At 37.1% G+C, this 24,746-nt stretch overlaps 1 protein-coding gene across 2 annotated transcripts; it reads right to left on the reverse strand.

Moving 5' to 3' along the window:
* Positions 1–890: 890 nt before the first annotated feature.
* Positions 891–24,434, reverse strand: LOC123524580 (dolichyl pyrophosphate Man9GlcNAc2 alpha-1,3-glucosyltransferase-like). 2 transcript variants are annotated; one of them, XM_053538708.1, is made up of 15 exons: positions 24,368–24,434; positions 23,218–23,336; positions 20,220–20,304; positions 17,442–17,531; positions 16,362–16,450; positions 15,211–15,299; positions 14,498–14,562; positions 13,761–13,943; positions 10,174–10,309; positions 9,220–9,305; positions 8,741–8,825; positions 7,883–7,953; positions 6,868–6,936; positions 3,971–4,130; positions 891–2,408 (listed from the first exon to the last, which is right to left on the reverse strand). In XM_053538708.1, the coding sequence occupies exons 2-15, from the start codon at positions 23,300–23,302 to the stop codon at positions 2,118–2,120; spliced, it is 1,584 nt and encodes a 527-aa protein (XP_053394683.1). In that variant the 5' UTR covers positions 23,303–23,336; positions 24,368–24,434; the 3' UTR covers positions 891–2,117. The 2 variants fall into 2 exon arrangements, with proteins under 2 accessions (XP_053394683.1, XP_053394685.1); XM_053538710.1 differs by lacking the exons at positions 23,218–23,336; positions 24,368–24,434 and adding an exon at positions 23,338–23,388.
* Positions 24,435–24,746: the final 312 nt, after the last annotated feature.

The raw sequence follows: 24,746 nt of genomic DNA on the forward strand, positions 1-24,746 counted from the left end.
ATGGTGCTACAAATAGTCAGATGAAGATCCATCTACTGGTTCAAGATGAGAAGTTGTTAAATAAAGGTATTTCTTTTTCTAGCTCTTGCAGCCCCTGAAAGCGGCCAAGTGCCCCCAACCTGAACAAAATTGTGAGAGTACCATAAAGTGATGCTTATGATAAAGTCTGATGAAGATCCAGTGGTTCATAAGAAATCATTAAAAGGTATTTCTATTTTTAGCTCTAAGGCCTACCAAGCACCCCCACCCCCACCACCCATCCATTTGAACAAATCTGAAAGAGGACTATGCCAGGATGCTATTGACCAAGTTTGGTGCAATTCTGACGAGATATCATCTGCAGAAAAGTGTGGACCAACGGATGGACAACGGATGGTGAGTGATCACAACAGCTCACCCGAACACTTCAAGCTACAGTGAGCTAAAAAATCATACAATTCATGTCCGTTTGACCTAGCCATACACAGGTAAGAGCATTTTTAAAAGGGGGTTAATAATACTCAGGACAAATTTTATGACATTTTTTACTTTTCATATATTCTGTCTGAGACTTATTTAACCCTTAGCCTGCTAAACTTCTGTAATGAACTAGTCCATCTTTCAGTTTGGACAGTACCACTAACTGTTAAAAGGGGTGCTTACCTAAAAAAAACTAACTGAATAGTGAACAGCACAGATCATGATCAGACTGCACGGATGTGCAGGCTGATCATGATCTACACTGGTTGAAAAGGCAGAATCAATGGTGTCCAGCATGATAAGGGTTAAAGAACAAAAAGACACATTACAGAGTGTTAGATCCCTATTAGAAATGTATGTTTTATTGCTTTTTATAAAATTTTGTATCAACACCTCCTAATTTCAAAATGGAACTATTAAAAAAAGCAGAGTATTGGGATATTTCTTTTTATTTCAATATAATTTCTAGTTTTACATATGCATTTGATAGATATCAGGGTATTTCAACAACCTGAAGCAAAAGGCAAGTTTTAAATGTCTAATCTTCTAAACTCATTTATTTTCATGCATAACTATGACAGTCAAAGGGAGGTAACTGTAACTTTCTTTTCCAATTAATTTCAACTAAACATATAGTTGTAAATGCAATCTTTAACAAAATATGATACAAAAGGTCTTACATTTATATCATTCCTTAGAAAAAGTATATTAATTAAGTCTATACTTAAGTTGAAATAACACTAATCTTGAATGGGCAACCTGGACAAAAATCAGTGTAAAATGATCAGACTTTAAATGTTCTAGCAAATCTGCGACTTGACCAAAATCTGATTAACCATCTTTGAATAAAGAAAATATAAAAATGTTCTATCTCAGGGGGTATATTTCTTTCAGTATTGCAGGGTACATATTTCAAATAAAGACACCACCTGAAAATCCATAACATATTTTTTCTTAAAGTAACAACAATAACCAACTTTCCCTCCTGGCAGTGTTGTTTCAAACTTAACACACTTGTTAAAGCTACAGGTCTACTTTACATAACATTCTTCATGGAGTCAGATTACGTGGCATGACATCTATTAAGAACCACACTATTCATGGATTCTGATTTGAGCTGCACCATGAGAAAACCAACATAGTGCATTTGCGACCAGCATGGATCCAGACCAGCATCTGCGCAGTCTGGTCAGGATCCATGCTGTTCACTAATGGTTTCTCTAATTGCAATAGGCTTTGAAAGCGTACAGCATGGATCCTGACCAGACTGCATGGATGTGCAGGCTGGTCTGGATCCATGCTGGTCGCAAACGCACTATGTTGGTTTTCTCATGGTGCGGCTCATTTGTATTTTAGCACTTTGTCACCAAAGTACAGCTGAAACTTGGTATATCAAATTCAAAAGGGTCAAGCGTTTTACTTAAGATAACTGAAATTTGATTTAAAATAATATTTTTTGCACATATTTTCTAGGCAGGACTTCAAAACGAATTTCAAGACAACAAGTTCGAGATATTGAGCTTCAACTGTATAAGGCATAAGTTAGAAAACAAACTGGACAATTGATTCGCTGCTTACTGTAGGTGTAGGCTGCTATTTCAGTTAACAATTTATCACAAGAAAATATAATTTTTAATACATAAACATTTTCTTTCCATTTATTGCTGTTTCTTCTTCTTGGCTTTTGTTGTCTTTGGTTTCACAGCTCTTGCTTTGTGTGTTGAGTCCGACTTTGACTTTGTCAAATTACTGTCTGATTTTTCTGTAAATTTTCCGGGAAATATTTTACTCGTAAACTGACAGTAATGGAAGAATAATGTAAACAAGAGAAAATGAGCACACGAGAACACGGAGATAACCAACGAGAAAAGGTCCGGTAAATGTACTGGAGGGGGGACCATTACAGCCACCAGAGTTAGGATGATCACACCAACCATCGATATACAAAACTGAAAATATACAATATGAAACATATTTAAATATTATTAAAATAAGAAAGCTAAAGATATGATTTCAAATGTCCAAAATATTTCATACATACATGTTATCAACTCAGTGATTACGTTGAAGACTCCACTGACATAAAGACTTATCAGCTGTGCTAAGATGACAAAATTTTAGCCTTTACCCTGCTAAATTTCTAAAATGGACTGGTCCATCATTTGATTTGGGCAGTAACACTTATTATTCAAAGGGGTGTTCACTGAAAATTTAATGACTTAACAGCAAACAGTGCAGACCATGATCAGCCTGCAAATATGCGCAGATGCACATGCTGATCTTGGTCTGCACTGGTCGCAAAGGCAAATTCACTTGCCGCTAGCAGGCTAAAGGTTAATATTGAACTGAATCAATATAAATATAATATATTCATATCACTTTTAATTAGTCAGTATTCTGGGAGTAAAATTTCTGTATCTGGCTTAAGACTCATTATCAAAGAACATATTACATCTTATATATAAATCGCCAATGTTTTTTAAATATAAAATATACTAAAATATTCTGGATGTCTTGATTTGGAGCAAATAATTTTTTCATTTGTATTCAGGTCTGTTTCATGAAAGTAATCAACAAGAGCTGTCTCCATAGGATGACACATGCCCCTGATGGCACTTTGAATGAATAGTTATGGCTGATGTTAGAGTGTAGGACCTTTGACCTACGGATCTGGGTCTTGTGCACGACACGTCATCTAACTGTGCCACACATTCATGCATAGTTATTTTAAAATCCATGCATGAATGACAGAGATATGGAACGGACACGCCCATCAATGCACTATCATGAAAAATGACCTTTAACGTCTAAGTGTGACCTTGACCTTTGAGCTACGGACCTGGGTCTTGCGCACGACACGTCGTCTTACTGTGGTACACATTCATGCCAAGTTATTTGAAAATCCATCCATGGATGACAAAGATATGGACCGGACACGCCCATCAATGCACTTTCCTTTAACGTCTAAGTGTGACCTTAACCTTTGAGCTACGGACCTGGGTCTTGCGCGCGACAAGTGGTCTTACTGTGGTACACATTCATGCCAAGTTATTTGAAAATCCATCCATGGATGACAAAGATATGGACCGGACACGCCCATCAATGCACTATCCTTTAACGTCTAAGTGTGAACTTGACCTTTGAGCTACGGACCTGGGTCTTGCGTGCGACATGTCGTCTTACTGTGGTACACATTCATGCCATGTTTTTTGAAAATCCATCCATGGATGACAAAGATATGGACCGGACACGCCCATCAATGCACTATCCTTTAATGTCTAAGTGTGACCTTGACCTTTGAGCTACGGACCTGGGTCTTGCGCGCGACACGTCGTCTTACTGTGGTCCACATTCATGCCAAGTTATTTGAAAATCCATCCATCAATGACAAAGATATGGACCAGACACGAAAATTGCGGACAGACTGACAGACCGACAGACTGACAGACGGACAGACGGTTCAAAAACTATATGCCTCCCTTCGGGGGCATAAAAAGTGCTATAAACTTACAGCTAATTTAATGAATATATTAATCCAGACAGCTGATTCTGATTGCACCATCCTGTCCTGCTTCTCCACTGGACAGAAATTGTAGAACAATATTGCATAGAGGCACATGAGAGATAAATATGGCACCAATAGTCCGTCCTTCGCAAGTAATGGAAGCATACTGTAATCATATATAGAGGCACATGAGAGATAAATATGGCACCAACAGTCTGTCCTTCGCAAGTAATGGAAGCATACTGTAATCATATATAGAGGCACATGAGAGATAAATATGGCACCAACAGTCTGTCCTTCGCAAGTAATGGAAGCATACTGTAATCATATATAGAGGCACATGAGAGATAAATATGGCACCAACAGTCTGTCCTTCGCAAGTAATGGAAGCATACTGTAATCATATATAGAGGCACATGAGAGATAAATATGGCACCAACAGTCTGTCCTTCGCAAATAATGGAAGCATACTGTAATCATATATAGAGGCACATGAGACATAAATATGGCACCAACAGTCTGTCCTTTACAAATAATGGAAGCATACTGTAATCATATATAGAGGCACATGAGAGATAAATAAAGCACCAACAGTCTGTGCTTCACAAGTAATGAAAGCATATTGTAATCATATATAGAGGCACATGAGAGATAAATATGGCACCAACAGTCTGTCCTTCGCAAGTAATGGAAGCATACTGTAATCATATATAGAGGCACATGAGAGATAAATATGGCACCAATAGCCTGTCCTTTACAAATAATGGAAGCATACTGTAATCATATATAGAGGCACATGAGAGATAAATATGGCACCAATAGTCCGTCCTTTACAAGTAATGGAAGCATACTGTAATCATATATAGAGGCACATGAGAGATAAATATGGCACCAACAGTCTGTGCTTCACAAGTAATGGAAGCATACTGTAATCATATATAGAGGCACATGAGAGATAAATATGGCACCAACAGTCTGTCCTTTACAAATAATGGAAGCATACTGTAATCATATATAGAGGCACATGAGAGATAAATATGGCACCAGCAGTCTGTACTACACAATGTCATGTGAGGGAAGCATACTGTAATCATATATAGAGGCACATGAGAGATAAATATGGCACCAATAGCCTGTCCTTCACAAGTAATGGAAGCATACTGTAATCATATATAGAGGCACATGAGAGATAAATATGGCACCAATAGCCTGTCCTTTACAAATAATGGAAGCATACTGTAATCATGTATAGAGGCACATGAGAGATAAATATTTCACCAGCAGTCTGTACTACACAATGTCATGTGAGGGAAGCATACTGTAATCATATAAAAAGGCACATGAGAGATAAATATGGCACCAATAGCCTGTCCTTCACAAGTAATGGAAGCATACTGTAATCATGTATAGAGGCACATGAGAGATAAATATGGCACCAACAGTCTGTCCTTCACAAGTAATGGAAGCATACTGTAATCATGTATAGAGGCACATGAGAGATAAATATGGCACCAAAGTCTGTCCTTGTAATGGAAGCATACTGTAATCATGTATAGAGGCACATGCGAGATAAATATGGCACCAACAGTCTGTACTACACAAGTAATGGAAGCATACTGTAATCATATACAGAGGCACATGAGAGATAAATATGGCACCAACAGTCTGTCCTTCACAAGTAATGGAAGCATACTGTAATCATGTATAGAGGCACATGCGAGACAAATATGGCACCAACAGTCTGTACTACACAATGTCATGTGAGGGAAGCATACTATAATCATGTAGAGAGGCACATGAGAGATAAATATTTCACCAGCAGTCTGTACTACACATGTAAGGGAAGCATACTGTTATCATTTTTAGAGGCAAATGTGAGATAAATATGGCACCAGCAGTCTATTCTTCACAAGTAAGGGAAGCATATTGTTATCATAAGTAATCACAAATAGAGGTACGTGAAAGATGAAAGATGAAAGAAAGTATGGCATCGAGTAGTTTATGCTCCACAGGTAAGGGAAGCATATTTTAATCATATATAAAGTCACATGAAATATAAATATGGCACCAGCAGACTGGCCTTCAAAAGTAATCATATATAGAGGTATTTGAGAGGTAAGTATGGTATTTGTCCTTCACAAGTAGGGGAAGCATACTTTAATCCTATATAGAGTATTATGACAGGTAAGTAGTGTGTTCTTCAAAAGTAACCGAATCATACTTTAATCTAATATAGAGGCAACATATGAGCCGTGCCATGGGAAAACCAACATAGTGGGTTTGCGACCAGCATGGATCCAGACCAGCCTGCGCATCCGCGCAAGTCTGGTCAGGATCCATGCTGTTCGCTAATGGTTTCTCTAATTGCAGTAGGCTTTGAAAGCGAACAGCATGGATCCTGACCAGACTGCGCGGATGCGCAGGCTGGTCTGGATCCATGCTGGTTGCAAACCCACTATGTTGGTTTTCTCATGGCACGGCTCATATTATACAGGTATCTGTGGTAGTGAAAGCATAAAGTAATCATAATATAGATGCACATGAGAGATAAATATGACACCAATACGCCAGCATTCACTAGTAAAGGAAGCATACTGTTATCATATATAGAGACACATGAGTGGTGCTAGAAGGCCAGACTTCACAGGTAAGAAAAGCATACTGATGTCATATATAAAGGCAAATGAGAGATAAACATGTTAAAATAATACAAATGCCACTGTTTATGTTATACAAGAGCATCAATGAGTGATTTACTTGCTACATTTGTCATTTATCTTTTTGCAGTAAATATAAGGAACATCACAAAATAAAAATTTAAAATCCTAGTGTCAAATACACTTTGCCAATACCATGACACAATCCATATCAATTTAATATGCTCAGAAAAGTGTAATATTTACCTGAATGTTGAAATGTGAAGGAACCAGAAACACCAAAATGGGTGATCAGGTATCAGGGTACAAACCATTCTGTAACAAACAACAAAAGAAAGCCTTTTTTTGGTCAATCTTCATACAGGTAAAATATATCAATTTATCTGATCAATGAACAATTTTCGCAGGTATAGTTAGAGATATATGAGCCACGCCATGAGAAAACCAACATAGTGGGTTTGCGAACCAGCATGGATCCAGACCAGCCTGCGCATCCGCGCAGTCTGGTCAGGCTCCATGCTGTTTGCTTTTAAAGCCTATTGGAATTGGAGAAACTGTTAGCGAACAGCATGGATCCTGACCAGACTGCGCGGATGCGCAGGCTGGTCTGGATCCATGCTGGTCGCAAAGCCACTATGTTGGTTTTCCCATGGCACGGCTCATATGTAACCCAAAGTAGTAGTTCACTCAAATGCAACTGTCCCCATACAAAACAGATTTCTTCCCTTTTTCTATCTGTTACATAATATATTTCAGAGGACAGTAGCAAAAATTTAACAATTTTGCTTACTCTTTATTTAAGAAGTAATATATCTCATTTAGTAATTTGTCGTTGAATAAAATCACTGTCTTAGTTCATAAACAATTCAATGAAAACCAAGCTGCTGAAGGCCGAAGCATCTCAATAACTGAAAACAGAAGTTAATTGTTTGTGACGATAAGATTCTGGCATGTACTGCTTTCAACGGACTTCAAAATAGGTGCCGCAGATAAGAATAATTCTTCTTTAATAGTGATTAGCAACACTAGTTAAAACTGTAGCAGGACAAGTGAGAAGTCTAAGCAGCTCATTCTGCAAGACATCTTGCTTTCAGACAATTTGTCAAGCCCCAGAGTGCATTGTATAGCATTTTACAGTGTTTGATGGGATTTAATTTCCATGAATGCATATGAATTTACAATAAGTAACTCTGGTTTATGCCGAACAAGCTATATTATGAGAAAAGTCTAAAGAGTATTAGTAATTTTATCAATAACTTACAATGCTGCTAAAAGAATACTTTTTTCATGTACTTGAAATGAAAACAGAAAGAACACCAAAGATGAATTCACCTGGAAGTAGAAGAAAACAGCAGCTAAGGGTTATTATAACAGCACCTTAATCTGCAATGTTGTATTTAGCTACAGTAGATTTTGCCATCCCCAAATCACATGTGACACATGCTTCTAATAAAATTTAGCAAAGTCACATGTATCATTGCAGATAAATGTACTGCTTAATGACCGTGTTTTGATACTATAAACTGACACATTCTTTGGCATGTATTCAGGAATGGTGGTGAAACTGTAATCTCTGTAGAGCTTTGCACTTACAAAACAGTAAAACATACATAACATGAGATAATGTAAGCAGTGATTATGTAATAAGTTCAGCAAGATTAAAACAAAAGAGTCTTGTCTAGTCTGTGTCTACTTTCTGTTTACAGATAAATTACAGCATGTTTTAAATAAAAGTGATGTACAACGATTTCAGTTACATCCATTTGTGGTCCCAACTTTTATCATTTATGTTTGCAGATGAAAATGCCCTATTTTCTGATACTAGTACTGGTTTGCAAAAGCAACTCCGAATATTTTATCCAATATTTGTGATACATATAAAAAGAACATAATTATGTAAATAAAACAAAAGTAGCTGCTTTTTGTTAAAAGTGGTTGTGCATTTGTGAAGTCTTAACAAAACCTTTCAACAGATTTGGAGTAATGCTCTGGACAAAAAATGTTACTGATGTACATATGCATGCATGCACGGACAGCCTGACTAACGACAACCTATACCATATCACCCTAACCATTTCAGCAGATGGATGAAAATTTAACCAAATTACATGGTACCTACCAATGCATATCTAAACTTCTTAAATGTTGGTCGAAATAAAAGCTCCAGCGATGATGGCAGCAAACAAACACAAGTTGAACATAAACTGAAAGTAAATAAAAACAATGAAAATAATGAAAAACCATCTTTGTAATCGTCAGTTACTTTGTTAGCATATATGTAACCTTTTAAATGCATTTGATTTTCAGACAAAAGAATTTTACTTGCACTTACTATCATATTATATAAAATAATCGAAGACCCTATGCACTTATTTTTTGCATGTGCTTATATTCAAGTATGCCCTTATTTACCATATTCTACAGTATATTATTAAATGCAAATTTCAGTTTCAATTTGTAAATGAGAGCATTGTTAGTCTTAGTGCATATAAATATTGAAGTGGACAGGCTTCTTTCACTTTCAACCTAAACATGTCATTTTTAATTCTATTTTTAAATCTAGTAAATGTCAGTCTATAAATAGCTCACACGTCTCACCACATAAGAAGAATACTGTCTCGTGTCATAACCTGTTTCCACTTCACAATCACTGACAAGGAACACCACACATTGGAAACTTTGTCCTGTAAGATATCAAAACACAATGTTCTTGTTCTTATTTCATACAGAAAAGCTACCTTCAGTGTTTGTGTTCTTTTCTGAAGCTAGAAAAAGATAAATGTTTCTAACGAGATAAATCCCCAATCTAATTATACAGCTACATTTTTGTGTTAATTTAAAAGCAGTTCATAAACTGATGTACATCAAAATGTCAAGCTTTTAAACTAAAGAAATTGTGCGAAAAGATTTTTAAAGTTTTTCCTTTAGACTGTCAAGGCTACCAGAATTCTGCATGCATGATCTACATTTGAAAGGTTTTGAAGGGGACCACCCAAGCAACATTCCTGTCAAGTTTGATTGCAATTCGCTTGGTGCTTTAGGAGAACAAGTTCTTTATAAAAATCGTTGACGACGGACAACAGACAGACTTGGGATCAAATGATCCTAAAAAGCTCACCATGGGCAGTTTGTATAATCAATCTGGAGTGTTTAGATATATTCTAGCATAAAACTGCTGTTCTTGTCACTTTTCAGGGGTGTTAAAACAAGAGAGAAAACGTGTGATAACAGAGATATTCTTGCTCTCATGTGCTGTTATAACACCTTTTTATATATGCGCGTTCCGTGGCAAAGCGTAATGTATTATGTCCCAAAAACGGATAATTCAAATGGAAATGACGTCAACGTGAAAAAAACAACTCTGCTATTCCCACCTGTTTCATGGAAATTTAATGACGCTGAGGTAGAATGTATTCATTTATTAGTTTTTTTTCCACGTTTTATGCTAGAATAGCGTTATCAAACACATGTTCATTTCGTGTTATAACATCTTCAGAACCCATACTTCCATTACAGTTCCTTCAGTAGGATGTACAAATATTATACATGTACCTCAAAAATTCCTCTAGCGAAGGGAAATAATCTGTGAAGAACTTGTTTTGCCGAGTCAATACTGTGAAGAAACGGTGCCCAGGATAAAGAAAATATTACCACTACTGTCACTCCTATCTTTAACAGCTTTACAATACTGAAATGAAAATGCATGCAATGATTCATGTAACCATTCTTAAGGTGATTTAATTAACCAGATATGATAGTTGCATCAAGCTAAACAAAAATGGAATTAAAGGTAACATTTCAACTGGCTAATCTACATTCATGTACTAAACAGTCAGTCTAGGGAGTGACAAAATCTGGCAGGGGACAGCTTAAGAAAGTTGGCTGCTTAATAAATTAAATAACAAAAAAATAACAAAAAACAAACAAGAGGACCATGATGGTCCTGATCCGCTCACCTCTTCCCACATGACCCAGTTTTGAGTATGACGTCGTTTTTTCTATTATTTGACATAGTGACCTAGTTTTTGAGCTCATGTGACCCAGTTTTGAACGTGACCTAGATATTATCAAGATAAAAATTCTGACCAATTTTCATGAAGATCCATTGAAAAATATGGTCTCTAGAGAGGTCACAAGGTTTTTCTATTATTTGCCCTATGGACCTAGTTTTCGAAGGTACGTGACCCTGTTTTGAACTTTACCTAGATATCATCAAGGTGAACATTCTCACTAATTTTCATGAAGATCTCATGAAAAATATGGCCTCTAGAGAGGTCACAAGGTTTTTCTATTTTTATACCTACTGACCTAGTTTTTGACCGCACGTGACCCAGTTTCGAAACTGACCTAGATATCATCAAGGTGAACATTCAGATCAATTTTCATGAAGATCCATTGAAAAATATGGCCTCTGGGAGGTCAAAAGATTTTAATTATTTTAGACCTGCTGACCTAGTTTTTGACCGCAGTTGACCCAGTTTCAAACTTGACCTAGATATCATCAAGATGAACATTCAGACCAACTTTCATACAGATCCCATGAAAAGTATGGCCTCTAGAGAGGTCACAAGGTTTTTTTTATTATTTGACCTACTGTTCTAGTTTTTTAAGGCATGTGACCCAGTTTCAAACTTGACCTAGATATCATCAAGGTGAACATTCTGACCAATTTTCATGAAGATCCATTCAAGGGTATGGCCTCTAGAGAGGTCACAAGGTTTTTCTATTTAAAGACCTACTGACCTAGTTTTTGATCGCAGTTGACCCAGTTTCAAACTTGATCTATATATCATGAAGATAAACATTCAGACCAACTTTCATACAGATCCCATAAAAAATATGGTCTCTAAAGAGGTCACAACGTTTTTTCATTATTTGACCTACTGATCTACTTTTTGAAGGCACGTGACCCACTTTCAAACTTGACCTAGATATCATCAAGATGAACATTCAGACCAACTTTCATACAGATCCCATGAAAAATATGGCCTCTAGAGAGGTCACAAGGTTTTTCTATTATTTGACCTACTGACCTAGTTTTTGATGGCACGTGAACCAGTTTCGAATTTGTCCTAGATATCATCAAGATGAACATTCTGACCAATTTTCATGAAGATCTCATGAAATAAATGGCCTCTAGAGAGGTCACAAGGTTTTTCTATTTTTAGACCTACTGACCTAGTTTTTGACCGCACGTGACCCAGTTTCGAACATGACCTAGATATCATCAAGATGAACACTCAGACCAACTTTCACACAGATCCCATGAAAAATATGGCCTTTAGAGAGGTCACAAGGTTTTTCTATTATTTGACCTACTGACCTAGTTTTTGACGGCATGTGACCCACTTTCAAATTTGACCTAGATATCATCAAGGTGAACGTTCTGACCAACTTTCATGAAGATCTTATGAAATATATGGCCTCTAGAGAGGTCACAAGGTTTTTCTATTTTTAGACCTACTAACCTAGTTTTTGAAGGCACGTGACCCAGTTTCGAACTTGACCTAGATATCATCAAGGTAAACATTCCGACCAAGTTTCATGAAGATCTTGTGAAATTATGGCCTCTAGAGAGGTCACAAGGTTTTTCTATTTTTAGACCTACTGACCTAGTTTTTGATGGCACGTGACCCAGTTTCGAACTTGACCATGATATCATCAAGATGAACATTCTGACCAACTTTCATAAAGATCCCATGAAAAATGTGACCTCTAGAGTGGTCACAAGCAAAAGTTTACGGACGCACGCACGCACGCATGGACGACGGACACCGCGCGATCACAAAAGCTCACCTTGTCACTTTGTGACAGGTGAGCTAAAAACAAGAGCACCGCCTTGTGGGTGCAGACACTCATCTGATTTTTTTTATCTCTGTATAATAGAAATATTGTCCTACCCGTGTGTTTTTATGATATTTTCCAAATAAGTCCAAAAGGGGCCATAATTCTTGCAAAAAGCTGGAAAGAGTTATGTTTCTTGCTGTACAGAGTCAGCTGTTGGTGATGAACAAGCAACAGCTTTCAAAGTTTAGGAGAAAAGCTAACCTAAACACAAAACTTACCAAGAAATATGATTTTCTAAGTCCAAAAGGGGCCATAATTCTTGCAAAAAGCAATGTAGAGTTACGGTACTTGTTGTGCAGAGTCAGCTTTTAATGGCAAATAACTGGTCCAAGTTTTAAAGCAACAGCTTTGACTGTTAAGGAGAAAAGTTGACCTAAATGCAAAACTTAACCAAGAAATCTGATATTTTCTTAGTCCAAAAGGGGCCATAATTCTTGCAAAAAGAGGATGGAGTTATGTTTCTTGCTGTAGTCAGCTATTGATAGTGAACAAGTGTTGCAAGATTTAAAGCAATAGCTTTGATAGTGTAGGAGAAAAGCTGACTTAAACATAAAACTTAACCAAGAAATCTGATATTTTCTAAGTCCAAAAGGGGCCTAATTCTTGCAAAAAGCAAGATGAAGTTATGTTTCTTGCTGTACAGAGTCAGCTACTGATGATGAACAAGTGTTGCAAGATTTAAAGCAATAGCTTTGATAGTGTAGGAGAAAAGCTGACTTAAACATAAAACTTAACCAAGAAATCTGATATTTTCTAAGTCCAAAAGGGGCCTAATTTTTGCAAAAAGCAGGATGGAGTTATATTTCTTGCTGTACAGAGTCAGCTATTGATGGTGAACAAGTGTTGCAAGTTTTAAAGCAATAGCTTTGATAGTTTAGGAGAAAAGCTGACCTAAACATAAACCTAAACCAGGCAACGCCAATGCCAACACAGACGCCAACACCGATCAAGTGATGACAATAACTCATCTTTTTTTCCCAAAAAATCAAATGAGCTAAACAAAACCACTATTTACATATTACCCAAGCAAAATGTTTCATCTATTTTATAAGACTCTGCTTATCTTGAAATATCATAATATCTGCAAATTAAATATGAAAGTATTTCCTTTTTCATACATTTCCAACAAATCTCTATAATGTTTTGTCATTACATACTTTAACAACTGCTCTACTTACAACAAGTCATGATCAAAGTTTCTTAGACATGAGCCCAGTAGAAAACAGATCAATCTACCTATCATGTTTAAAGTTTCTCATACATGAGCTCCAGAAGGAAACTGGTCAACTTACCCGCCATGTTTGAATTCTCTAAGACATGATCCCAGCAGGAAACAGAAGAATGGCATAGCATGGTATAACTCCATCTGTTTATAGTTGAGAGCCAAACAGAACAGTGCTGAACCAAGAGCATCGTGCATGCCTGCTAGACTGGTAACAGCTGCGAGCGCCAGTCCTAGACTGATACAGTTATACCTGAATCTTGTTAAGGATAATGTATGAAAGCATGACATACATTTATATTTTTTGTGTTACCCTAATGACTGTACAGGACAGGTTTTCTATGATCAACCAAACATGCAAAGATAAACACATGTGGTGAGTATTTTAAGACATTACATTTTATTTATTTTGTTGGGTTTAACGTCGCACCAACACAATTACAGGTCATATGGTGACTTTCCAGCTTTGATGGTGGAGGAAGACCCCGGGTGCTCCTCTGTGCTTTGTATCATCACAAGCAGGCACCTGGGTAGAACCACCGACCTTTCGTAAGCCAGCTGGATGGCTTGCTCACATGAAGAATTCAACGCCTCGAGTGAGGCTCCAACCCACATCGATGAGGGGCAAGTGATTTGAAGTCAACGACCTTAACCACTCGGCCAAGGAGGCCCTCTCAAGACATTACACAAACTTTCTGTAAACTACATACAGTTTCCACCATTTTCCTGTCAGATTTTATATAAATGTAAACAAAACATTGGGGGCCTATTGATGACATATCAGTAATTAAAGGGATGGAAGGATACTGGAAGTGTCCATAGTCTATTAGGATAAGGCCCGGGTACACCAACATCAGTAAGTAGCTTTTTACCTGCAACAACAATACAGTTACTGTTCTGACATTTAACCCTTACCATGCTGGACATGATTGATTCTGCCTTTGCGACCAGTGTAGATCATGATCAGTCTGCACATCCATGCAGTCTAATCATGATCTGCACTGTACGCCATTCAGTCAATATCTTTTTGGTAAGCACTCCCTTTTAACAGTTAATGGTACCGTCCAAACTGAAAGATGGACAAGTTCATTATGGAAATTTAGCAGGGTAAGGGTTAATCAACTGCAATGAAAGATCTAACTACACTCTGCTTTAACTAACAATGTAAAATTCTTGCATTTAAAATGTTACAGACCATGTAATGAAACATCTACAAAAATATGACATCAACAGCAATTCTATTAGATCAATACAGACATAACACAATTTTTAACATTTAGTAGAGAAAGTAAACCTTGAAATGGCTTTGGTTTCATATTCAAGTTAAAATTCTCGTGAAATAAAGGTAAAGGTAAACTTCTCAAAATGAACGTTGACATTTGATGATCTTGCCTTTTTCTGCAAGTCATAGCGTTGGTTGCATAGGATTTGGGATTGGAATTGTTACTCAAAACAAACCAACATAGTGTAAGTCGTATGGTGTAGGTCGTATAGAAAGTGTGATCGGAATTGTTACTTACAGCAGCATGGGTATCTTCCGGATTTGGTTTTCTTGCAGTAAATATCCACAGAACAGCAGGGAAATACACAAGGAGGTCAGCAAACAAAACTGCAAAAATATATCATACAGAAAGTCATGTTCGTCTTTACGGTCTTGTTATGCAGGTACGAGGAACTGTATTTATATTGGTATGAGGTCAAAAGATTTTCAGCACTTATAGTATTGAACATAGTTGAGTGAAAACGTCATATATGAGTTAGCAATTACAACGTCAAAATTTTTAATAGATGTATTTTTGTCAAGTACTGTTATAAAACTTACGCATGACACTCCGTCTCATGATGGTTAACAATTGTGCCAAGTTACATCAAAATCACTCCATGCATAAAGAAGAAATGCTCCAGACAAAGCCATTCTTGTATCTGACCTTTGACCTCTAAGTGTGACCTTGACCTTAGAGCTAGGGGTCTGGGTCTTGCACGTGACAAGTTGTCTCATTATGGTAAACATTTATGCCAAGTTACATTTGTATTTCAAAATCCCTTCATGGATGGCAGAGTTATGGACCGGACATAAAACAGACCCTGTAAACCATTGACCTCTAAATGTGACATTGACCTTGGAGCTAGTGGTCTGGTCTTGCGCATGACATGTCATTTCATTATGGTGAACATTTATGCCAAGTTATTTCAAAATCCCATTTTTGAATGGCAGAGTTATGGACCGGACCCGAAACAGACCCTGTTAACCTTTGAATTGTAAGTGTGACCTTGATCTTGGAGCTAGGGGTCTGGGTCTCATGCATAACAAGTCGCCTCATTATGTTGAACATTTATGCCAAGTTATTTCAAAATCCCTTCATGGAAGGCAGAGTTATGGACCGGACACGAAGTGTGACAGAAGGACGGCTGGACGGAAGGACTAATAGTGTACTGCCTGTAGGGTATGATGTGCACTGGATATAGTAAAAGAGCTACCCTACTGGCAGTACACTAAATACAGCAAAGAACTACCCTACTGGCAGTACACTAATTACAGTACGCAGCTTTCACTGATGACAATACAATATGATCTGTTACTTGCTTATGTTTTTTGGTTACAATGTCTAAACTGTTATCCACTGTATTTGCAGCTTGTAATTGTAGGTAAATTTATACCAATGTAATTTACCTGTGTATCTCATGAAGAGTTTGTGCTCATAGCTTTCATACCCTCTAGATGTATTGAGAGCTACCCAGTCTGCATTTATAACTTTAGCACTGCAACAGATAATTATATACAATAATAATTTACAGGTTTCTTTTTCCTTCTATAATTGGGGTCGTTAATAGGCCCCTTCCCCTCAGAAAATTTCTTTGAAATCATGCAGTTTTCCCAAAAAAATGACTTTACATCAGGTTTTTTATTCCCCTTTGCCCAAGTACCAAGCTATTTTTTCCCCAAATCACAGGCCTGGGCCCCTTCCCCTCTTGGTAAAAAAACCCTGAATTACTTTTCATTTCACCAAAAACTTCACTTTCACTCATAAAATCAAATACATTATAGTAGAGTCTATTCTTTTCTATATCTTTCCATTTCATGTTCGATCTACAGTGCTCATTTAGTGCAATTTATTACAATTTTGTGTGGTCCCCCGCCATTTTTCTTCTCGTTTTCTTCATTAGAATTACTCAAGCCTAAAGCCTTTTACTCATTCCTTGTGGCCCTGAATGATCATTGGTTTACTGTATATCAATGAAATGTCAATGCCTCTGAAAAGCTCAAACCCTCTTAATTGAATTGTTATGGAAACTGTAAAAAATAAAATCCTTGTATTAAAAAACATAAATAAATTAAAAATCTCTAAAACTTTAAATTTTCTTTTAATTTGTTTGGTTTAGACTTAGAGGGGTTACATTACATATTAGTTGTTCATGTCAGATATTTTCACTTACCTTTTAAGTCATATAAGATTAACCCCTTACCCTGCTAAATTTCTTTAATGAACTTGTCTATCTTTCAATTTGGACAGTACCATTACCTGTTAAAAGGGGTGCTTACCAAAAAGATACTGACTGAATGGCGAACAGTGCAGATCATGATCAGACTGCACAGATGTGCAGGCTGATCATGATCTACACTGGTCGCAAAGGCAGAACCAATCATGTCTAGCATGATAAGGATTAAGAAATAAACCTACTGATGTGTATGTTTTTTTAAGGAAAAGATAATCAAATTTTTTTATAACATTTTGATATAAGAGTAACTTACACAAGTCCAACAATCATACTGTGGTAGGCAGTTAAAGGGGGATAATCTAGACCCCAGTACATCAAATCATTCCTGCTGGAGTTAGCATACCTGAAATAAGAAAGTTTAAGATTTACTGGACAAATAGTTTACCATTCCCCTACTGACAGATTTACTGGACAAATAGCTTACCATTTCCCTACTGACAGATTTACTGGACAAATAGCTTACCATTCCCTTACTGATAAGATTTACTGGACAAATGGCTTACAATTCCCTTACTGGCAGATTTACTTGACAAATAACTTACCATTCCCCTACTGATAAGATTTACTGGACAAATAGCTCACCATTCCCCTACTGATAGATTTACTGGACAAATAACTTACCATTCCCCTACTGATAAGATTTACTGGACAAATAGCTTACCATTCCCCTACTGATAAGATTTACTGGACAAATAGCTCACCATTCCCCTACTGATAGATTTACTGGACAAATAGCTTACCATGATTTACTGGACAAATAGCTTACCATTCCCATACTGACAGATTTACTGGACAAATAGCTCACCGTTCTCCTACTGATAGATTTACTGGACAAATAGCTTACCATGATTTACTGGACAAATAGCTTACCATTCCCATACTGACAGATTTACTGGACAAATAGCTCACCGTTCTCCTACTGACAGATTTACTGGACAAATAGCTTACCATTCCCATACTGACAGATTTACTGGACAAATAGCTTACCATTCCCCTAGATAATAAATTTGTAACTGGACAAATAGCCACCAATCTACTGATGTTACTGGATCAAATATCTACCATGATACGACAAATAGCTTACATTCCCATACTGAAGTAGATTTACTGGACAAATAGCTTACCATGATTTACTGGACAAATAGCTTACCATTCCCCTACTGATAGATTTACTGGATAAATATCTTACCATGATTTACTGGACAAATAGCTTACCATTCCCCTACTGACAGATTTACTGGACAAATAGCTTACCATTCCCCTACTGACAGATTTGCTGGACAAATAGCTTACCATGATTTACTGGACAAATAGCTTACCATTCCCCTACTGACAGATTAACTGGACAAATAGCTTACCATTCCCCTACTGATAGATTTACTGGACAAATAGCTTACCATGATTTACTGGACAAATAGCTTACCATTCCCATACTGACAGATTTGCTGGACAAATAGCTCACCATTCCCCTACTGATAATATTTACTGGACAAATAGCTTACCATGATTTACTGGACAAACAGCTTACCATTCCCCTACTGATAGATTTACTGGACAAATAGCTTACCATGATTTACTGGACAAATAGCTTACCATTCCCATACTGACAGATTTCCTGGACAAATAGCTCACCATTCCCCTACTGATAAGATTTACTGGACAAATAGCTTACCATGATTTACTGGACAAACAGCTTACCATTCCCCTACTGACAGATTTACTGGACAAATAGCTTACCATTCCCTACTGATAAGATTTACTGACAAATACTTACCATGATATTACTGGACAAACAGCTACCATTCCCCTACTGACAGATTTACTGGACAAATAGCTCACCATTCCTACTGATAGATTTACTGGACAAATAGCTTACCATGATTTACTGGACAAATAGCTCACCATTCCCCTACTGATAGATTTACTGGACAAATAGCTTACCATGATTTACTGGACAAATAGCTTACCATTCCCCTACTGACAGATTTACTGGACAAATAGCTTACCATTCCCCTACTGATAGATTTACTGGACTAATAGCTTCCCATGCTTTACTGGACAAATAGCTTACCATTCCCATACTGACAGATTTACTGGACAAATAGCTCACCATTCCCCTACTGATAAGATTTATTGGACAAATAGCTTACCATGATTTACTGGACAAATAGCTTACCATTCCCCTACTGACAGATTTACTGGACAAATAGCTTACCATTCCCCTACCGATAGATTTACTGGACAAATAGCTTCCAATGCTTTACTGGACAAATAGCTTACCATTCCCCTACTGATAGATTTACTGGACAAATATCTTACCATTTCCTTACTGGCAGATTTACTGGACGAATAACTTACCATTCCCTTACATATAGATTTACTGGACAAATAGCTTACCATTCCCTTACAGATAGATTTACTGGACAAATAGCTTACCATTCCCCTACTGACAGATTTACTGGACAAATAGCTTACCATTCCCCTACTGATAGATTACTGGACAATAGCTTACCATGTTTACTGACAAATAGCTTACCATTCCCTACTGACAGATTTACTGGACAAATAGCTCACCATTCCCCTATTGATAGATTTACTGGAAATAGCTACCATGATTTACTGGACAAATAGCTTACCATTCCCCTACTGCAGATTTACTGGACAAATAGCTTACCATTCCCTACATAGATTTATGAAAAGTTCCAACTTTACTGGACAAATAGCTTACCATTCCCCTACTGATAGATTTACTGGACAAATATCTTACCATTTCCTTACTGGCAGATTTACTGGACAAATAGCTGACCACTCCTTTACAGATAGATTTACTGGGTAAATAGCTTACCATTCCATTACATCCATTACAGGTAAATTTACTGGACAAACAAACAGCTTACCTTTTCCTAACAGGTAGATTTATTGGACAAACAGCTTACCACTCCCATACATACAGATTTACTTGATAAACAAGTTGCTTATCGTTCCCATATAGATAGTATAGATGGATTTACTGGACAAACAAACAGCTTACCACTCCTCCACTGGTAGATTAACTGTCACTTCTTGCCAATGTCTCTGTGCTTCATAATCTCCAAACATAGGACCCTTTCCTGCACCTGCAGTGTAATACATTAACTTAACAATTCAAAGGTTAACTAAATTACATGAAAGTGAATTTTCAAGATAAAGCCACTTAGCTAAAGTTTCATGGCAATTGTTTTTACAGCCAAATGTTGATATTTTAAAGGAGAGTATACATAAATGATAAAGAAACTATAGAGAAACCACTGAGGCCTTTATCTTCTTAAAATCATGGCAAACTTGCCTACCAGAGAAAACAATATCCGAGACACAGTCATCTATACCCATATCGTTGACAAAATTAATGAACTTTGCAAAACCCTAAAATCAGTTACTAAATACTTTACAAACCTTGGCATTCTGCACTACTTTCAATATGGTTTCTAAGGAAAACAATCCTGTGTGACCCAATTATGCTTGTAAATGACCTTGTCAAATCAGTGTACAACTAACAAAAGGCTGGCCTGATACTATTACATTTTAGTAATGTATTTGTCAAGTGAGCCGTGAGAAAGTCTTGTTCAAAATGCACCACTATAATGTATGTGATAAAATCCTTAAATGGATTAAAAGCTTCAATGACAACCAACTTCAATCTGTAATTCTAGACGAGAAAAGCTCAGACCTCATACATGTAACTTCTTGAGCTCTGCAGGGCCCATGTTTGGGCCTGTGCTCTTTTTTGCATAATTATATAAACAACTTCCAACAAAATATTCAGTCTAAAGTTTGTCTATTTGCAGATGACAGTGTAATATACATGTCACCCACTTCGTCAAATAATCAAAAAACCTCCAAAATGACTTTTAAAACAGTTGAAAAGTTGGACTTGCACATGGAATTTACTCCCTCCAAGTGTCAAGTTATCCATGCCAGAAGAAGGAAACATCACATTTCCTCCACAATACTACCTACATTATGCAATACCAAAAACTGTTACCTCAGCAAAATATCTTGGTGTGGATATTTCAAATGATCTTGTGGGACACCAACAATCAACTAAGAATTCTTAACACAGTCTAAGCTTCCTTCGCAAGATCATAGTGGTCAACTCAAAACCCTGTATATTAAGTTCATGGCTTACAAGCTAGACCCTAGCTGGTACATAGCTGCAAAGTCTGGTCCTCATACACCCAAACCCAAATAGACCAAAGAGAAGTGGTTGAAAGACATGCACGGCATTGGGATATGTCAGACTATGGCCACATAACAAGACAGTGTCAAATAATGCATAGACTCCTGACTGTCTTGTGTTCAAAATGACATTAATAATCTAGTTGCTACCCCCATTGGCTTTTTCAGTATTTAAAAACAGTCAACAGAAATTACAGGAATTCACAATTGACCTTTACTTATGCATACAAGAAGTAAATCATTTTTCAAGCTGTGATATTGAGTCAAAATGTAATTTCCGCAGTTTTCAAACACTAAGCCTGTAAATTTGTAGACTGAAAAATATGTAAATTTATAGATTATCTATATATACCACTTTCTTAGACCTATAATCATATATTGTCCTACAGTACATGCTAGTCTCTGCAGCCACTTGCTATCATAAATACTTGTTTTACATAGCCCAGATCTTCACATCAGTGGAATAGTAATCTTGTAGTGGTTGTAGGTATATAAGGCCACTTCCAACAGCCTTGCTGTTTGGTTAACCCTTTAGCGACGTGGTTAGAGTGTCCGCCTACAGAACATGAGGCCCGGGGTTCGATCCTCGGTAGAGACTGAGGTATTTTACTACAATGGCAACGAGGATGTTTGACGGATTCATGCATTTGGATGAGGCTAGAAACTGATAGTAGGTTCAGTTGATGCCGAGGGCTAGAAACTGATAGGAGGCTCAGTTGATGCCTCAGGCTAGAAACTAACAGGCGGTTCAGTTGATGTGGACACATTGGTCGAGAGGGCTAAGATGCTTTCCTACGGAGGTGAAGGCCACGGGTTCGATTCCTGGCTACTCACATTGCGGTGTGTCCTTGGGCAAGGCACTTTATCACGATTGCCTCAGCTGATCCAGCTGTAAATGGGTACCAGCAAATTGCTGGGGGTAAGGTATAATTGGTTTTAACTGTTCTTAAGGTAGTTCTGCACGTTTGGATCAAAATTTTTTCTACAATGTAGAATTTGATTAAACTCTGATCTTTCACAACTTTAGACTATCGATATACCTAGAAAATTCAGCAAATAAAAAAGATAGGGTCGAGTGCTTGATTTTTTGCTAGTCTGATTTGAAAAATTTGGACCTCACGCAATATTTCATAATGGGAGTCTATGGGAAAATCATTACTTTCATAACATTTTCGCAAATAGAAATTTTTCTACAATGTAGATTTTGATGAAACTTCTCAGTTGTAAATAAACACATGACCTATAATTTGGTGAAATAAAATGTACAGGTCCGTGTGCTTATTTTTGAGATATTTGACCATGATTAACGTGAACCGGACATTTTACGCTAATTTTTAGACACTATTTTGATTATTTTAACGTGTCATATGTTTTAATATCATATTTTGACTTTAGAAATATAGCAACAGTGCCATTGTAATAAATTTATATACTCACAGATTTCAATTAATTCATAAATTTTAAATGGTTTTCGATTCCGTACGCCGAATCCAGGCTTTATTCTACGTTTTCCGGATAAATGAGGTTACACCATCACTTCTGGTTTATCAAACATGCAGAACTACCTTAAATAGGGTCGCTCAAAAGCTCTATACAGCGCTTATGAAATTATGTTCATTGTTTCACAAACACATTTGCTTTTCTCTTTTATTTGACCAAATTCTTTTATATTCTACTAACAATCTTTCTGGCTTCATGCACACAAAAGAATCTAGGTCCCTGAAAAGGGGTTGACAGTGTAGGCAGACAGATTACTTGATATCCGAAAATCGAAAATCCAAATAAAGTGCTACTTGCACCGGCATATGCCTCACCTGAATAACCAAAGTAAGCAACACCCCATCTCACTAATACCGCTAAGAGAGACGCTAACACAAATTTGTTATACGATCCAGTCATATCGCTTTAATTTTATGAGCAAATTATATTTTTACATGGTTTCGTTTCGTTTCGTCAAAGCCTTCTAATGGCCGTGCTGTCTCTCCGGTATATACCGTACACGTTGTACGTTTTCTTCTCTAGTATGTACTCTTATAAACTCATGGTATAATGTTTTGCGAAATTCGGTTGTTTTCATTTTATAAAAAGGCTTAAACAAATCTTTTGGATGCTTCAATGAAGTCATCAATTATAGCTGACAAGTTTTCCCTGTGTTCTTTGTAGGAATCCTCTGCTGTATTTACAAGAAAAAGTTCAGCGCTGAAGTCCCTGATACCCATGTTAAGGAATAACTCCTGCTTTAACCTTTCTCTATGGACTTCATACATGGGACACTCGTCTATAAAGTGTATCACAGTCTCTGGTTCTCCACATCTGCAGAATGGCGTGTCTTTATTTCTTATTTTATTTTGGTATTCGTTAAGGCAATATCCACTCTGCAGCTGGAGCAATATTTTTTGATTCTTCAATCCCTGAAAATTGATGTACTTGGGTTTAACTTCTTGCCTGAATTGATATAAATGTCGTCCACTCTCACTGATATCCCATCTTCTTTGCCATTTCATACGTACCGACTCCCTAGCAGCATGACAGATATCTGCTTGACTTGTAACTACCTCATCATCTGTCATGCTTTCTGCCTCTGTAGCTGCCTCTTTGTCCAGTCTGTCTGCTGTCTCATTCCCACTGATGCCAGCATGTCCTGGGGTCCAATCAAGGTGGATGTCTACTCAAGCCATTTCTAGATCTTTCCACAGTTGGAGTATTTCTGATGACAAGAATTTGTGTGTTTTATTCTCCCATCCAAGATTAATAATGCCTATAGCAGACTGACTGTCACTTAATATTTTTAACTTTTTGATTTGTAATCTCTTACACTCTTCTAGAATTGTTTTTAGTGTTATCTTGATAGCCACCATTTCACCTACAAGGATGGATGATAATTTTGATACCGGTTGTTTCAGTTCAACTAATTCTGTGTTTGGAAGAAGGATGCAAGCTCCAGCACCACAGGGACCTGGATTTCATGTTATTTTATCGACTGAGTTAGAGCGGCAGTACTATATTCCGGACTCCGGTATACACCGGACCTGCCCCAAACTAAGGAGAAATAAGCCGCCATACGTTTTTTTTATTTGAATACATTTTTTCTTGTTTTGAACACTACGTATTCGGAAAATTGTTGATTTAGGGCCTATAATAACAAAATAAATATAATGTTTCAACTGGACTGGTATCAAGTCAAAACGTCCCCTAGTCAAAACACCCACACCAGTTTTGGTTAAAAACGTCCCCCATCCTCCTTTAAAATACTCTTTATTATGTTTCCATCCATATCCAGATGTTAGTCAAAACACCCCCTAGTCACAACACCCCCCATTTTGGTCAGCCCCCCCCCCCCCCC

The sequence above is a fragment of the Mercenaria mercenaria genome, chromosome 3 (assembly GCF_021730395.1).
Source record: "Mercenaria mercenaria strain notata chromosome 3, MADL_Memer_1, whole genome shotgun sequence".
Classification (NCBI taxonomy): domain Eukaryota; kingdom Metazoa; phylum Mollusca; class Bivalvia; order Venerida; family Veneridae; genus Mercenaria; species Mercenaria mercenaria.